Source organism: Mesoplodon mirus (genome assembly GCF_964341445.2).
Source record: "Mesoplodon mirus genome assembly, chromosome: 10".
NCBI lineage: Eukaryota > Metazoa > Chordata > Mammalia > Artiodactyla > Ziphiidae > Mesoplodon > Mesoplodon mirus.
Genome location: NC_138986.1, coordinates 87,687,640 through 87,704,004, shown reverse-complemented (window position 1 = coordinate 87,704,004; position 16,365 = coordinate 87,687,640). Strand labels below are relative to the sequence as shown.

Genomic DNA, 16,365 nt, shown 5'->3' with positions numbered 1-16,365 from the left:
TCTCAGCACCTGACTTCACTACCTGCTCACTGCCTTTTCCCTTCTTACTTTTAAATAAATATTCATATTGTCAAAGCTACCTTTTGCTCCCTTTCTATTTATACTGTGTGCTTAAGTTATTTTTCGTTTGTTGGTTTATTTTTTGCTTCAACCTCCTTCACTCCCCTAATAATTTCCTAACCTACTTTTTTACTTTGTTTAATCTCCCATCTCCAGTGGTCTTTATATTCTCACCCTGGAAAATCAAACACCAGCCACATACAATGTAAGCATTCACTATTTACATCTTCTTTTACCTCTCACAATAATTTCATTTCAAGGCCAATCCCCAAATTAATGTCTTTAGGATAACCATCTATTTCACTTTTCTTGTCCCAAAATCTTTTATCTTTTTTCATAGTAAATAAAAAGTTTTATCTCTTACTGCTATTTAGTCCACAAGTATGCATACAATGATCATTATTATCATTATTACCCTTATAGCTAAAACACATCAAAAAATTTTCTATTATTTGTCTTAACTATCAAAACTATCTCTATTCTCTCTTCTCTAAGATATTACATAGAGATTTTTTATATCATCTCATTTATAGGCACTCCATTCACTTTAAAAGTAACTTTTCATTTTATTCGAATTAAAAACAAACAGTAATATATAATAACCTAATATTGGGCATTCTCATAATCTTACACTCATTTGTACTTTTAAATATATAGAATGGAGGAATAAAGTGTTAAATAACTTCCTCTAATTCAAAATCAGTGTATGTGTGATTAGCATCTGTAAGTCTATAAACAGTGGGTACCTTCTGTGCTTAGGATATAACCACAATGCCATTAATTCTTGCTCTCTGACTAGGATTTTTTGTATATCCTCTGACCATTTCACTCTTTTCTCCATATTCAAATTTGTTGCTGGATTTTATTTCACAACATTGGGTCAACAGGGTTTCAAAAACTTGATTGAATTTCACTTACAGTTCGGCCAGGAATTCCTATCCCTGGGGGGCCTATGTCACCTGGGGAGCCGTGGATACCTGGCAGTCCTCTTTCTCCCTGTGCAATTAGATGCTTCTGTTAGTGTGAGGCTCAAGGGACATGGATTTTCCAGTTATATTTCATTAATTATTAATTCTTTAAAAATTATCTATGGTATTTTTACCTTTGGCCCTCGTGGACCAGGTGCTCCAGGATTTCCATCTAATCCCTAAAAGAAAAAGAAGAGAAAAGGAAGTGAATACATTTATTTTCCTAAAAAGTTTAATTACATCTTAGAAGTCATAACTCAAAAATATTTCATTGCTCTTCATCTTTTTTGAATAAACCTTTTCTGTAAAATAGTAAAGAAGAGGGAACACAAATTTCACTAGGCTACAGATTTTGTATAGTTACTTTAAAATATAAGATGTTTTCATCTTTAAAATGAGGCATCTGATATTGGGAAGTATTTATTACTATTCATATAAAAGGTCAAAGGGGATGAGAAAAAAAGGCAGATGAAACAGGCATATGGGTTGGATTCTCCAGCTATCCAGTTTTCTATGTCCTGGGATTAGCCCAGGACACATGGACATTTTTTTTTTTTTTTTTTTTTTTTTTTTTTTTTTTTTTGCGGTATGCGGGCCTCTCACTGTTGTGGCCTCTCCCGTTGCGGAGCACAGGCTCCGGATGCGCAGGCCCAGCGGCCATGGCTCACGGGCCCAGCCGCTCCGCGGCATATGGGATCCTCCCAGACCGGGGCACGAACCCGTATCCCCTGCATCGGCAGGTGGACTCTCAACCACTGCGCCACCAGGGAGGCCCAACACATGGACATTTTTTAAAGATGACCACCTATGGCTATATATGCAGAGCCTCTAGAAGGGAAATTTCAGGCAGTTCTTCTGTTTTAAGATATTGTCCAAGGAAGATTTATGGTTTAAAACTAGCATACCTTACTAGGCTTCACAGGTTCCTAAATAGTCCCTGCAGAAGCTTCAGGGGCGCCTATGAATCTCCCAAAATTGTATGAAAAATGGTGCCTGTATGTGCATTTTCTTCAGATGAGAGCCCTTTGCTTGCATCAAATTTCCAAAAAGATTAGACCTCTGATCTAAAGAATGAATACTTCTTTTTCTGCAGACCTAAACATTCCTATGCCTGTGATCTGAAACTGGGAACACACAAACAGTAATTAATCAAGTTTCAAAGGAAATGTTAGTAAAAGGATTGGTACTTACTGGTTCCCCTGGCAGGCTTTTTCCTGGAGGACCAGCCTCACCTTTTGGACCTGGAAGTCCAGGAGGGCCTATAATCCCACCTGGGTCTCCCTGAGGAAACAAGGTAAGATTCTCACTTCATCACTCAGGTTCATGGTGGGACGTGTAGAGGCAGCAGTTTCCACAGTATTAAGTTGTCATCATAGCCAGTCACACTGCATTCTCTCACCCATTCACTCACTCATTCCACTGTATGTACTGAGTGTCCAATCCACGTGGACACTGTTCTGTTATCTTAAGTGCACCTAGATCTTGTGGTGAGCTATGTTACAGTAGGTTTATAGTATCATGAAATGTATGTATGTGTATAAATAGATATGCAAAAAATATAAAAATCTATTCATACAGTTCTTTAGATGACCTTTATGTTTTCTTTAAGTTATTCCCAAGTAATAGTTCAGTACTAAAATACTATTTCCATGTAGACATCAAGAAACAGGTCCTGAGAGATTGAGACTTCTTAGGTCTATACCTGAGTTGTTAGCTGAGCCTGAAACAGGTTTTTTGAGTCCTGAGATCTTCAACTCTAAGGCCATTCATTTTGTCACATTGCATTTTCAGTGCCAGAACCCGGGCTGCCACAGTGTCCAGGGATGACACTCACGCCATAGTTGATGCGAACTTCTATCTCCTGCACAGTCCCAGCTGCCCTGTCCTGTCTTTTCACTCCCTCAGTGTCCTTATGACCCTCTGTCTCTTCCTCCTACCCAGCTCCTTAATACACAAAGTGAGTGAAACGGAAGCTATACCTTTTCTCCCTTAATGCCTTGTTTTCCTGGGATACCGTGTTCTCCTGGCAATCCCTAGAAAATTCAGAATAAAAGGGAGAGAGCAATTAGAAAATCTCTTATTGTAATAACATTTCTATCTGTGAGTCTCTGTCAGGAGAACAGAATTTTAACATGTAAACTACATGGGAATGTGTTGATTTTGGTCTGCTGCAGAGAGAAAAACCTTAATGAAAATATGTGGCTTGTTGTTTCAAGTGAGATAACCTGAATGTAATGAGAAAAAAACTAAATAAAGGAGACCTGAACTAAATGCCCTATCCATATTACTGCCAAAAGGCATGGAAGAATGGCTGTTGGTGGCATCACACTATGACTCAGAAAGACAATGGAGTAAATAGAAAGTATGCTTTTACTATGATTTGGCAAGAAATCTCTTTTATTTTAGTCTCTATTTTAGCTTTAGCCACTATCACCTAACGTCATTTCTTGGGCACCTTGTGGCTCCACCTGTGCCACCAGCATTTTGTTTCTTTTTGTAAGATGTCTCCATTAGGTACACCTGCAATGGTTCACTAAATGGCTTGGGGGTGCAGCAAAAAGATTTGCTTCATGAAGTGAATGTTCAAAGTACCAAGTGACCAAACGTGCTGAAAGATGAACCCCTGGAGGCTCAGTCAGGGAGCATGGAGAACAGAGCAAGATGTCATGGGGCTGCTCCCAAGGTGAAGGGAAAAGGAGAGATTCTAACACTTGCATGGAGGGTACTCAAATCATGGCCAGATAGAGATCAGTGTCAAGAAGTGATGGTCAAGCATTTTTCTCGTTTTGCTCAAGTGAGGATTGATAGTGAGGTTTTGGCTCCCAAGATGTCAGAAGGCTAGGGAGATTGTCCAAGGGACACAAAGTTGACATGGGGGAATGGATAGGAAAGTGCATTTATTCAATCAAAAAACAGAAGAATACACATTCTTTTCCAGTGCACATGGAACGTTCTCCAGGATAGATCACATGCTAGGCCACAAAACAAGTCTCAACAAATATAAGAGAACAGAAATTATATCAAGCATTTTTTCCAACCAATATAGTATGAAACTAGAAATAAATTACAGGAAATAAAATGGGGTAAACACAAAATTGTGGAGACTAAACAACATGTTACTAAAAAACCAATGTGTAAATGAAAAAATCAAGAGGAAATCAGAAAACACCTCAAGACAAATGAAAATGGAAACACAGCTTTCCAAAATCTATGGGATACAGAAAAAGCAGTTCTAAGTTTATGGTGGTATAGGCCTAACTCAACAAACAAGAAAAAATCTCAAATAAACAACCTAACTTCCCACATAAAGGAATTAGAAAAAGAAGAACAAACAAAACTGAAAGTTTGAAGAAGGAAGGAAATGACAAAGATCAGAGAGGAAATATTAACTAAAATAAAGATCCCAAAACCCCCAAACAATAGATAAGATCAATGAAACAAAGAGCTATGTTTTTTGAAAAGATAAACAAAATTGATAAGCCTTTAGTGAGAGCTCATCAAGAAAAAAAGAGAGGACACACATAAGCCAAATAAGAAACGAAAGAGGAAAAATGACAACCATTACCACAGAGATGCAAAAAATCATAAAAGAATACTAGTTATATGCCAAAAAATTGGACAACATAGAAGTGGACAAATTTCTAGAAACATAAAACCTTCCAACATTGAATTAGAAAGTAATAGACAATCTGAACAGGCTGGTCACTAGTAGTGAAATTGAATTTGCAATAAAAAAAAAAAAACCCTACAGCAAGCAAAAGTCCAGGACTGGAGAGCTTCACAGGTAAATTCTACCAAACATATAGTGAAGAGCTAATGCCTTTCCTCCTCAAACTATTCCAAAAAGTTGAAGAGGAGGGAACACTCCCAAATTCATTCTATAGGACCACTATTACTCTGATACCAAAACCAGACAAAGATATTACAAAAAAAGAAAATTACAAGCCTATATGAATATAGATGCAAAAATCCTCAACAAAATGTTAGCAAACTGAATTCAAGAATCCTCAACAAAATGTTAGCAAACTGAATTCAAGAATTTATAAAAGGGATCATACACCATAATCAAGTGGTATTTATTCCAGGGATGTAAGTATGGTTCAATACCTGCAAATCAATCTATGTGATGCACCACATTCACAAAAGGAAGGGTAAAAATTATGATAATCTCAAAACACGCAGAAAAAGCAATTCACAAACTTAAACATCCACTCATGATAAATGCTCAACCAAGTTGGTACAGAGGGAACATATCTCAACATTATAAACACCATTTATGACAAACTCAAAGCTAACATCATACTCAGTGGTAAAAAGCTGAAAGCCTTTCCTCTAAAATCAGGAAGAAAACGTGTATGCCCACTCTCACCAGTTCTATTTAACATAGTATTGGAAGTCCTAGCCACAGCAACCAGACAAGAGAAGGAAATAAAAGGCATCCAAATTGGAAGGAAAGCAGTAAAACTGTCACTATTTGCAGATGCCATGATACTATACATAGAAAGCTGTAAAGTCTCCACCAAAAAACTATTAGATGTAACAAATGAATTCAGTAAAGTTGCAGGATATGACATTAATATATAGAAATCTGTTGCTTTTCTATACACTAATAATGAAACTATCCAAAAGAGAAAGCAAGAAAATAATCCCATACAAAATCAAATGAAAAAGAATAAAATACCTAGGAATAAACTTAACCAATGAGGTGAAAAATCTATAGTCTAAAATCTATATAAAACACTGATGAAGGAAATTGAAGAAGATATAAAGAAATGGAAAGACCCTGTGCTCATGGATTGAAAGGATTAATACTGTTAAAATGTCATTACAACCCAAAGCAATCTACAGATTTAATGCATTGCCCAATGCATTTTTCACAGAACTAGGATAAATAATCCTAAAATTTATATGGGACCACAAAAGACATCACATTGCCAAAGCAATCTTGAGAAAGAAGAACAAAGCTGGAGATATGACACTCTCGGACTTCAGAGTATATTACAAAGCTACAGTAATCAAAACAGTATGGTACTGGCACAAAAACAGACACATAGCTCAATGGAACCATAGATAGCTCAGAAATAAACCAATTATTGGTCAATTAACCTATGGCAAAGAAAGCAAGAATATACAGTGGAGAAAAGACAATCTCTTCAATAAGTGGTGCTGGGAAAACTAGACAGCTACATGTAAAACAATAAGTTAGAACATTTTCTCACACCATATACAAAAATAAACTCAAACTGAATTAAAGACCTAAAGGTAAGACCTGAAACCATAAAACTCCTAAAAGAAAAAATAGGCAGAACACTCTTTGACATAAATTGTAGCAATATATTTGGATCTGTTTCCTAAGGCAAAGGGAACAAAAGCAAAAATAAACAAATGGGGCCTAACTAAACTTAAAAGCTTTTGCACAGCAAGGGAAACCATTGACAAAATGAAAAGACAATCTACTGAATAGGAGGAAATATTTGCAAATGATATGACTGATAAAGAATTAATATCAAAAACATATAAACAGCTCATAAAACTCAATATTAAGAAAAACAAACAACCTGATTTAAGAAATGGACAGAAGACCTGAATAGACATTTTTCCAAAGAAGACATACAGATGGCCAACAAGCACATGAAAAGATGCTCAACATCGTTAATCATCAGGGAAATGCAAATCGAAACCACAATGAGGTATCACCTCACACCTGTCAGAATGGCTACCATCAAAAATTCTACAAATAACAAGTGTTGGAAAGGATGTGGCAAAAAAGGAACCCTAGCGCACTATTGGTGGGAATGTAAATCAGTGCATCCACTAGAGAAATCATTATGGAGGTTCCTCAAAAAACTAAAAATAGAGTTACCTAGTGATCCAGCAATCCCATGCTTGGTTATATATTCAAAGGAAATGAAAACAGTAATTCAAAAAGATACATGCACCCCAATGTTCTTAGCAGCATTATTTATAGTTGCCAAGATATGGAAGCAACTTAAGTGTCCATCAATAGATTAATGGATAAAGAAGATGTCATATACATACACAATGGAATGCTACTCAGCCATAAGAAAGAGTGAAATTCTGCCATTTGCAACAGTGTGGCTGGACCTAGAGGGTACTGTGCTTTATGAAATATGTCAGATGGAGAAAGACAAATATTGTATGTTATCACGTATATGTGGAATCTAAAAAATAAAACAAATGATTGAACATAACAATATATAACAGACACACAGATATAGAGAACAAACTAGTGGTTACCAGTGGGGGAAAGGGAAGGGGGAAGGAGATAGGGGTAAGGGAATTAAGAAGTGCAAACTACTGTGTATAGAATAAATAAGCAAGTAGGATACATTGTACAACACAGGAAAAATAGCCATTATTTTGTAATAACTTTAAATGGTATATAATCTATAAAAATATTGAATTACCATAATGTACACCTGAAACTAATATAATATTGTAAATCAACTACTTCAATTAAAAAAAGAAAAAAGTACATTTAAATGGTGTGAGGGTGTGTATGTGTGTGTGTGTGTGAGAGAGAGAGAAAGAGAGAGAGAGAGAGAAACAGAATTGTGAGCCCAGTAAAGCTAGGTTTAATGCAGCCGGAGGACCTTTCTCCAGTTGCATTATATAAGTATTTTCAGCCAAAAGACTTGCCCATTTTGGATAATGTTGCAAGAAGACAGCAACAGAAGCTTTGGAAGTTTCTTACTTGGATGGAGAATTGAACCAAAAGCCATGTGTAATGATGTATAATGGAAATGCTAACTTGGGTTTCAAAGACTGATTTGTTAGGCTAATATTCAAAAGGACCTCGTATGACTATATGAAGATACTAATGTTCTCAATAGCCTCTGACATTAGGTGTGCTCAGTTTTATTGGTAGAGATGACCCATGCCTTTGGAAAATGTAGTATAACTCAGTCACATGAACAGATGTTGATGTTCTTTAAAACATGCTTTAGTCTCAATTCAATTTCCAAATATCAAAGATACATGCATCTACTACACATACAGTATCTCCTGGTGGTCCTCTGGGTCCCATAGGGCCTGCGGGTCCTTGCTGACCCTAAATAGAAGGTGATATGTACTTTAATTTGATAAAAATTAGATTGTACCTGAATATATGTAAAACATGGTGTGACCTTTATCTGTAGAAAGATCGACTTTCCACCATCCAGCCTCCTCTATATAACACTGAAATGTGCTTTGGGCCTACAAAGATATTTTCAAGATGTCATTTAAATGAGTCTGTTCTCACCAGTAGGTGAGGCCTGGATAACTTGCCTTACCCACTGGTGGGGGCATAACACACGAATCTCTCCAGCACCTCCCAACAGCTGGTCTTCTTTGGGACGCTCCTGTAGAGTCCTGCATGGGCAACTCAAACACTTCTGGGCTGCATAATTTTGGCTTAGGAAATTGAATCCTGAATCCTGTTCTCTTTGAGAATACAGCTCAGGGTCATAGATGTGGCTCACACTGTTTACTCTTAAAGCTTTTAGGATGCTATTGTGAATATGGTCTAAAAAGAGCTTAAAAATCCCATTGTGATCCATAAGGCACAGTTACCATGTATGTAATAAATGCGGCCAATGTGGGGATGGGGAGATCACCATGGAAACATGATAAAGTCTCTGAGAACATTTGTGACGAAAATGAGTGGTCCCTCAGAGTTCCTTGTTTTACAGAAATGGCTATAACTTCAGAATAATATCCTCATTCATCTCAGTTATTTCTTATGTACCTTTAGTCCTGAGCTTCCTATTACACCAGGGGGACTAGGATCTCCAGGCTCACCCTAAACATATGGGTGGGAAGGAAAGTGAAATGGTTACTTTAACTTTTCACAATCTCATTACGTTGGAGATGCAAGAGAAGGGTGTCAGGGGATTACCTTTATTCCCTGTGATCCTTTTATTCCAGGTTCTCCCTGTAAATGAAATAAGGACCATACGTGTAATGTTTAAATATGGATGGAGAAAAGCATCTCTAATGCTGCAATTCATCTACTTCCCCACTAGCTGACATACAATAAAGGGGAAAATTATGGAAGACATGATGAAGTCAAGGAGGGTTCATTCTAAAATATGATTTAAAATAATTATTGCTAATACATAAACAATAATTTCCTATTTTTCTTTCTCCTCTGTAACAGTTTTTTTCCCCAATGTCACTTTTGACACTTTAACCGTCATGGTCCATTAGTGGTCACTGAGTTTCCTACTTAGCTGACATTGTTATAATTTGCCGCCAGTTCATCTTGTATCTCAAGAGAAGTAAAACTGCAGATGAGGGCGAAAAAGAAAGAGTAGAGTTTAAGTTGATATGTCATGGAGATTCTACTTTCAGGTGTACGTATTTAATGGAACAAAAAAACACACAAAAATTAAGGTTACACAAGAGAGGACAATATTGGCTATAATGAGTTTGCTTTTCTTATATTCCATGACTTATCATTGATCCTTTCTTGTTTGAGAAATCCAATTTGTATCATTAACAAAATTTTTGAAAAAAATCTGTATCTTACATATTAATTTTGTATTTTAAATATCCTTAGTGTATACCTTTCATCATGTTCATGTCCAGTCACAAATAGTAATGGGTTAAAGAAAATATACACTACCCAAAGCCAATGTTGAAGTGTCATCACATGATAACACTTAACAAGGTTTAAATTTCTCATTTATCAAAATAAAAGAGTCAAAATTCACAGAGGAAAAAAAGTGCTCAGGGAGCTGACCTTATCAAATGTATTAGACTCCAAAGTAAACATACTAGAAATCAGAGAGAAAGAAATCAATAAAGCAGAAAACCCAAGACAGTGATAAAACATCTACTTACTCTATCTCCCTTTTCGCCTTTTGTAAAGGGTTCCCCCTAGGAAAATGGGTGGAAAACAGAATCATTTATAAACACTTTTAGAAATAATTTCTCCAAACCCGGATGTGGGTAAATCCTGCAGGCCAAACTCAGACTCCATTGCAAACAAGCAGTGATCCAGAGTGTGACATTGTCTGCCTATGCAGCTTAGAAGGACCATATGGAAATGAATTTAAAAACCTTTTCATATTTCCAAATGAACAGTAAGTTAATCATTTCAATGTTATTTTGAGAATCCTGAGTGGTTGACAAATTACAATGCTGTCCAAAGCCAAAGCTTCCTCTTGCATGGTTCACATAGAAGATGGTCACACACACAGACACACACACACACACACACACACACACATCCAATCAGAGGCAGAATGAATGTGAAGTTGCCAGAGTGATCAGTGGAAGGACATTCATTTGAATTTTTCCAGTTACTTAAGCTGGTGCTTAAAAATACAGAGTTTAAATTAGTGTTTAAAAATGCAAAATCATTATTTTAAAAATACTTTACTAATTTTCATTTTTCTTTTAATGAAAATGGCTTGAAGCAGTTAATTACTGGGTGAATAACAGTACAAGTCTGTGGAACTGATACTAGTTCTTTTTTTTTTTTTTTGCGGTACGCAGGCCTCTCACTGTTGTGGCCTCTCCCTTTGAGGAGCACAGGTTCCGGACACGCAGGCTCAGCAGCCATGGCTCACGGGCCCAGCCGCTCCGTGGCATGTGGTATCCTCCCGGACCGGGGCACGAACCCGTGTCCCCTGCATCAGCAGGCGGACTCTCAACCACTGTGCCACCAGGGAAGCCTGATACTAGTTCTTGTTGGGTCTAGGTATGAAGGTTCTGGGGAGAGACAGAAGCTTTGAAGGAATGCCCCTTATTAAGTAACACTCTCCCTGTTGTCACTGTGTTACTAAAACCACAACCCATCCTTAACACACACACACACACACACACGGGGAGGCTTCCCCTTATTAACTTCTGTTCTTGAAGGTATGTATCATGATGTCATTTAACCTTCACTACAGGGCTGTGAGGGAGATACTGTCCCATTTCAGGAATGAGGAAAGAGACTCAGAAAGTTTCTAACTGAGTTACTTCCCCTACAACAGCATTCACCCACTGTATGTTCCCTTGTGTATCTCGCCTATAAACTCTGTGAATGTAGAGACATAATTCATCTTGACTATCATAGCATCTCTGGGGTACACTACTGGTGTTGAACGAAAGTTTATTAAATTAGGGAATTTAAAGTTTTACAGATACAACAATAATAGCTGACATTTATTGAATAAAACACTCACACCTGTTTTAATCACCTACTATACACTAACACAGCTAACCTCTTGTGTCAACAGGGTAGGTACAATGAGTACACTCATTTACAGAGGGAGAATCTGAGGCCCAGAGAAATTAAGTCATTTCCTCAAGGTCACATAATCAGTAAGAGGTCATTGATGATTTAAACCCAGGCAGCCTGGCTTCAATCCCAGGCTTTGCTTGCTCAGTCTGTTTGATTTGATTTGAAATGTAATTGATTTATTATTTGAATGGAGTGAATGGACAATAAGATGGATACCACACATTTTTAGTACTTTAGTAATTTTAGTGATTTTCTTTTGCATCTGAAAGTCAAGGGCAAGTGTGAGAACCACTATGGCAGGTAGTGCTGCTCTCAAATGTCCTCTTAGGGGCTTGACCTTCAGGTCACTATCGGGAGGGGTGTGGTTACTGAACAAGCCTCGTGTCCCATGACATGGGGACTGTGGGCCCCCATCTTCTCCTTGACGTTTCCAAGCTCCCTGCAGTTATGTGAGGCCAGGCAGCTAGTCCTGACCCTGAAATGTGTGCAAAAGTGATGCGTGCCGCTTGAAGGAGCCCATTCATCATCCTCCAGTCCTGCTTCCCTGGCAGTGGCAGCTGAGAAGCTTGCACCTATTGGATGGCATAGCTCCCGGGTGCTAATCAGCCTGGTGACTGGTCACTGAGGGTCGTGTGCAGCAGGACACCCACTCCTCCTGACCACGCTGGGCAGGTAGCACGAGCAAGAGAAAACCTTTCTTGGGTTAAAACCATAGATATTTCAGGGCTAATTTGTTACTAGGCATAACCTACCTACTCTGACTACTATGACCCATATCTATCCAACATCATTACATCTCTTATTATTGGATACTTTCTATATATTAGATTAGGGCTTTATATTTTTGCTTTTCAGTCTTAATTCTAAAAATCGATTTGATTTTTAAGATAGGAGACAAAGTTAATTAGATGTGAGCAATGGGCAGCATTGCTTTTGTAACTGCTTGTTTCTGACTACAGCACATTGCTTATCTAGAACCTCTGTCCAGCCACACTGACTAAAGCAACTGCTTGTAAAAGAAAAAGGAACCAGAATCAGGAGCCTGGGTATCTAGAGACCCAATATTTTGTCCTAATTCCAACGGCTACCATCTGGGGCAAGTCATTTCCATTTTAGAGCCTCTTTTTCCTTATCTATAAAATCCTGGGGTTCAACCAGACGATATTTTAGCTCTGATGTCTAACCTAGTCATGTTCTAAATTTCCTGTAACGGGGAGCAAACTGCCATTGTAAAGTACCATTCAGGCTCCAAATTCAGATTTGGATGAAGACTGTTCTTCTGTTTGGGCCTTCTGGTTATTCTGTAAAGTTAAGTCCAGATCCTGTTCTGTATTAAAGAGGTTGAGATCACAAAGAACTAAACTGCTCTGCTCATAATGTAAAATTTGTGTTTTTTCCTGTGCGGGGGGGTGAGGAGAAAGGCAGGCAAAGATGTGTAAGGGGTGTGGGATAATTCAGGGGTTAAGAGGGAACTGACAAGGAGAAGAACTGAGAGGAAAAGAAGCTGGTTTCTCCTGGGTAAGGTAGATGGGGCTAAAGGTAGTCTCAGGGGGTTAGGTCTTGGTGGCAGGATGGAGAACCACAGGGAAACCCTTAGGAACTGTGACATCCTCCAGAGCTTGCTACTCAAAACATGGTCTAGGGACCCACAGCAGGAGCATGACCTGGGTCTTTGAGAAATACGGCCACTCAGGCTGAAAGCAGCTCTTTTGTCCCTTTCCTGTTTGCCCATTTCTGTTCCCTTCTAAACTTAAAAGAACCTAAATACAAAAATGAGATCACTAAGCAATTGAAACTAACTCCTGACTTGTGCTCTCCTGAATGCACCCCATGCCTTGTCTAACCTGTTGATTCTTTTCCTAGATGAAAAGAAGAATGAAGAATTAAGCAGTTAAAAAATGACTAACTCTCCTGCAGGCAGATCACGCGGGCAAGATAACATCTGAAGAAAGAGTCAGCCAGTCTGCACGCAATGGAGAAAGGTGCAGAACCCAACCTCCTGCCTCAATGATTCACTGAGATTCTTCCCCCATTTTTCCCTCTAAAAACTGTCATGGCTGAGCAGAATCTTTGGAGTTGGTCTCTCGACACAAGTCCACCATCTTCCCAGATGGTGGCTTTTCTGATTAAAGCATCTTTCTTTTCTACTGACATTTGCCTCTCGAATTACTGGCTTATGAGCTGTCAGCAGCTGAACGAGGGTTCAGTAAAAAGCCCCAGCCAGACCTGCTGAACTAGGATCAGTATTTCAAAATGATCTTCAGGTAATTTAAGTTCACACTTAGTATGAGAAGCCCTGCTCTAACCCATTCAGATTTCTCTCCTCTGCTCTACAAGTCCCAGCTATCCCAGTAGAACTGTAGTAAATCTTAGGGACTGGTCTGTTACGGGTCACGTGGAAATTAGGAGAAGGTGAGTGTCAGTGTTCCAGCGTGGAGGGGAGAGAGTGGGGACCCAGAGAGGTAGGTAAGAGGTGGGAAACGTGCCCACAAGTGTGGAGTATCAGGAGTGAGCAGGCAGATGGACGGGGCAGCAGACACCGGGCTGGATTCATGGGACACGTGAGATTTCCCATAGAGTCCCAGGAAGGGCTGTTACTGGCCTGGATGGAATACTAAGCGCAAGCATGATTCCTGAAGTAGGAGAACTTCGGGGTACCTGAGTGACAGCACTGATTCTAAAGCTGCCTGAAAAATGACTGTCATTGCCAAAGATGCTTCATTTAAAAAAAAATTAATTTATTTTTGGCTGCCATTTGGTCTTTGTTGCTGCACGCGGGCTTCCTCTAGTTGTGGCGAGCGCGGGCTACTCTTCGTTGCGGTGCACGGGCCTCTCATTGCAGTGGCCTCTCCTGTTGCAGAGCATGGGCTCTAGGCACACGAGCTCAGTAGTTGTGGCATGGGGGCTTCAGTAGTTGTGGTTCACGGGCTCTAGAGTGCAGGCTCAGTAGTTGTGGCTCATGGGCTTAGTTGCTCCGCGGCATGTGGGATCTTCCTGGACCAGGGCTCGAACCCGTGTCCCCTGCATTGGCAGGTGGATTCTTAACCACTGTGCCACCGGGGAAGCCCAAAGATGCTTTTATTATTCATTTTAGCTATTATGTTTAGTTATAGCATGGCAGCTTAATGATTTTTAAACCCTGGGTTCTGGAATCCGCCTACCTAGGAGTGATTCATGGTTTCAATACTTCCTAGCTGTGTGAACTTACAGAAGTTACTTAACCTCTCTGTGCCTCAGTTTCCTCATCTGAAGAATGGGGGTGATTTTTTAAAAAATGAACTAAGTGAGGTAATACATGTAAAAAACTTAGTACCTTGACTAGAGTACATGCTCAAATATCTGATCTATTGTTCCCTATGGCAGGGGCAACCAAGGTGCATGGAACTGGGGCTGATTAAGAAATACATTTTTAATTCTATCTTTTGGATATTCTTCCTCTGCTCTCAAAGCTAAAATACTTACAGATTCTCCTTTTTCACCTTTAGGGCCAATAGAGCCTGGAAATCCTGGTGGTCCAATTTCACCCTTTCAAGAAAAAGCAGAAGAAAGTTTTTGCAGGAGGCCAGGTGACTCCTGTTGTGACTGTCAGGGTCAGAGCATTGTCTGTGCCCTTTCTAACCACGGAAATTATCTATTATCCCCCAAGAGGCAATGTGAAGTTCTGAATCCAGTTAGGCTATTCGCATAATAATGTATTTGTCAGTGTTCCATGATGCCTTTAGGTCTTTTAGAAATCCATAATATTCATTAGGATCTTTAAAATTAATGTGAAACAAAAGTCAATTATTTTTCAAGGAAAGAACATTTAGAGGGAAAAATTTATAATTTCGCTCTGCTGTATTTTGTTTTTGCAAAAAAAAAAAAGAATTTTTGTGGTTTTAAAGACATGAGATAATTTAACTGACACAATAATCCAGACCCATTTTATTTCAGACACTTCTTTCTTTTTTCAGGTTGGGGGAGGTGGAGGGGTGAGGAGTCACAGGAAGAAAAACACATCTCTCCACTGTTTCCAGCACTTAAATGTTCGGCTGTGGACAAAGAAGGCATTCTTGTTAATGTGGGGACAGTAGCAACTTAGAAATGCCTAAGAGGTTCTGGTCAAAAATCTTGAGAAGGGATTTGTATGTGACATATAAAGGGAATTTTGAGAAAATAAAATTTTAGAAATAATACTTGTGGCAAGGAAATGTATTGTTAATTAGACTTCAGGGATGTCCCAGCATTGTGCTTCCCTTTAAGTGTTAACCAACATTCCTGAATACCAGACAGTTGTTAAATTAAATGCAGCCACTAGAAGTTATGTATTGTTGGTTATTTTCCAATCTCAGGAGCATTTTTGCAAAACAGTGCTCACCATTGTACTTCCAAGTATATGTTTTTTTTGCCCATCCTGTCTTTTTTTTTATTTTGAAAAAAATACAAAACACATAAAGTTGAATATGTCAAACCTCCATGGACCACACACCCAAGATGGAAGAAAGAAAAAAAATTTATAATCGAAGAAGTTTCAAATTCTCTCTCTTTTCCTGTCCCAGAGAGAGCTACTGTCATGAATTTAGTACTTATGTTTTCAGTCTATATTTTTGCACTTTTACTGCATATATGGAAACATAAATAATGTTATTTTGGATATTTAAAACAAATTCTATAGAAGCCATTGTTTGATCTTGTATATAATATTCTGTGACTTTTTTCCCCACTCAATGTGGTTTTTAATATCCATCCTCTATTAATAGATATATTTAGATCTAGCTCATTCATTGAACCCTCAGATAGCGTTCTATTGTGTTAATGTATCGGGGTTCATCATGATGGGTATTTGGTTGCCTCTAGCTTTTCTCTGTTATAAACAAGGCTGCAATGAACATCTTTATACCTGCCCTCTGTGTGGATATGTTTATGTGTTTACTTTTTTTTTCTTTTGCGGTACGCGGGCCTCTCACTGCTGTGGCCTCTCCTGTTGCGGAGCACAGGTTCCGGACACGCAGGCTCAGCAGCCATGGCTCATGGGCCCAGCCACTCCGCGGCATGTGGGATCTTCCCAGAACGGGGCACGAACCCGTGTCCCCTGCATCGGCTGTTGGACTCTCAACC

General features: G+C 38.8%; 1 protein-coding gene across 1 annotated transcript in view; it reads right to left on the bottom strand.

The window, feature by feature from the left end:
• The window catches only part of COL19A1 (collagen type XIX alpha 1 chain), a gene marked incomplete at both ends in the record, with an annotated part of 335,692 nt that overhangs the window by 57,538 nt on the left and 261,789 nt on the right, over positions 1-16,365 (bottom strand). The window contains 9 exons of the mRNA XM_082634300.1: positions 979-1,056; positions 1,163-1,207; positions 2,220-2,309; positions 3,008-3,061; positions 8,047-8,100; positions 8,779-8,832; positions 8,929-8,964; positions 9,876-9,911; positions 14,731-14,793. Of these exons, the coding sequence (XP_082490426.1) occupies positions 979-1,056; positions 1,163-1,207; positions 2,220-2,309; positions 3,008-3,061; positions 8,047-8,100; positions 8,779-8,832; positions 8,929-8,964; positions 9,876-9,911; positions 14,731-14,793 (510 nt within the window). The remainder of the gene's footprint in view (positions 1-978; positions 1,057-1,162; positions 1,208-2,219; positions 2,310-3,007; positions 3,062-8,046; positions 8,101-8,778; positions 8,833-8,928; positions 8,965-9,875; positions 9,912-14,730; positions 14,794-16,365) is intronic.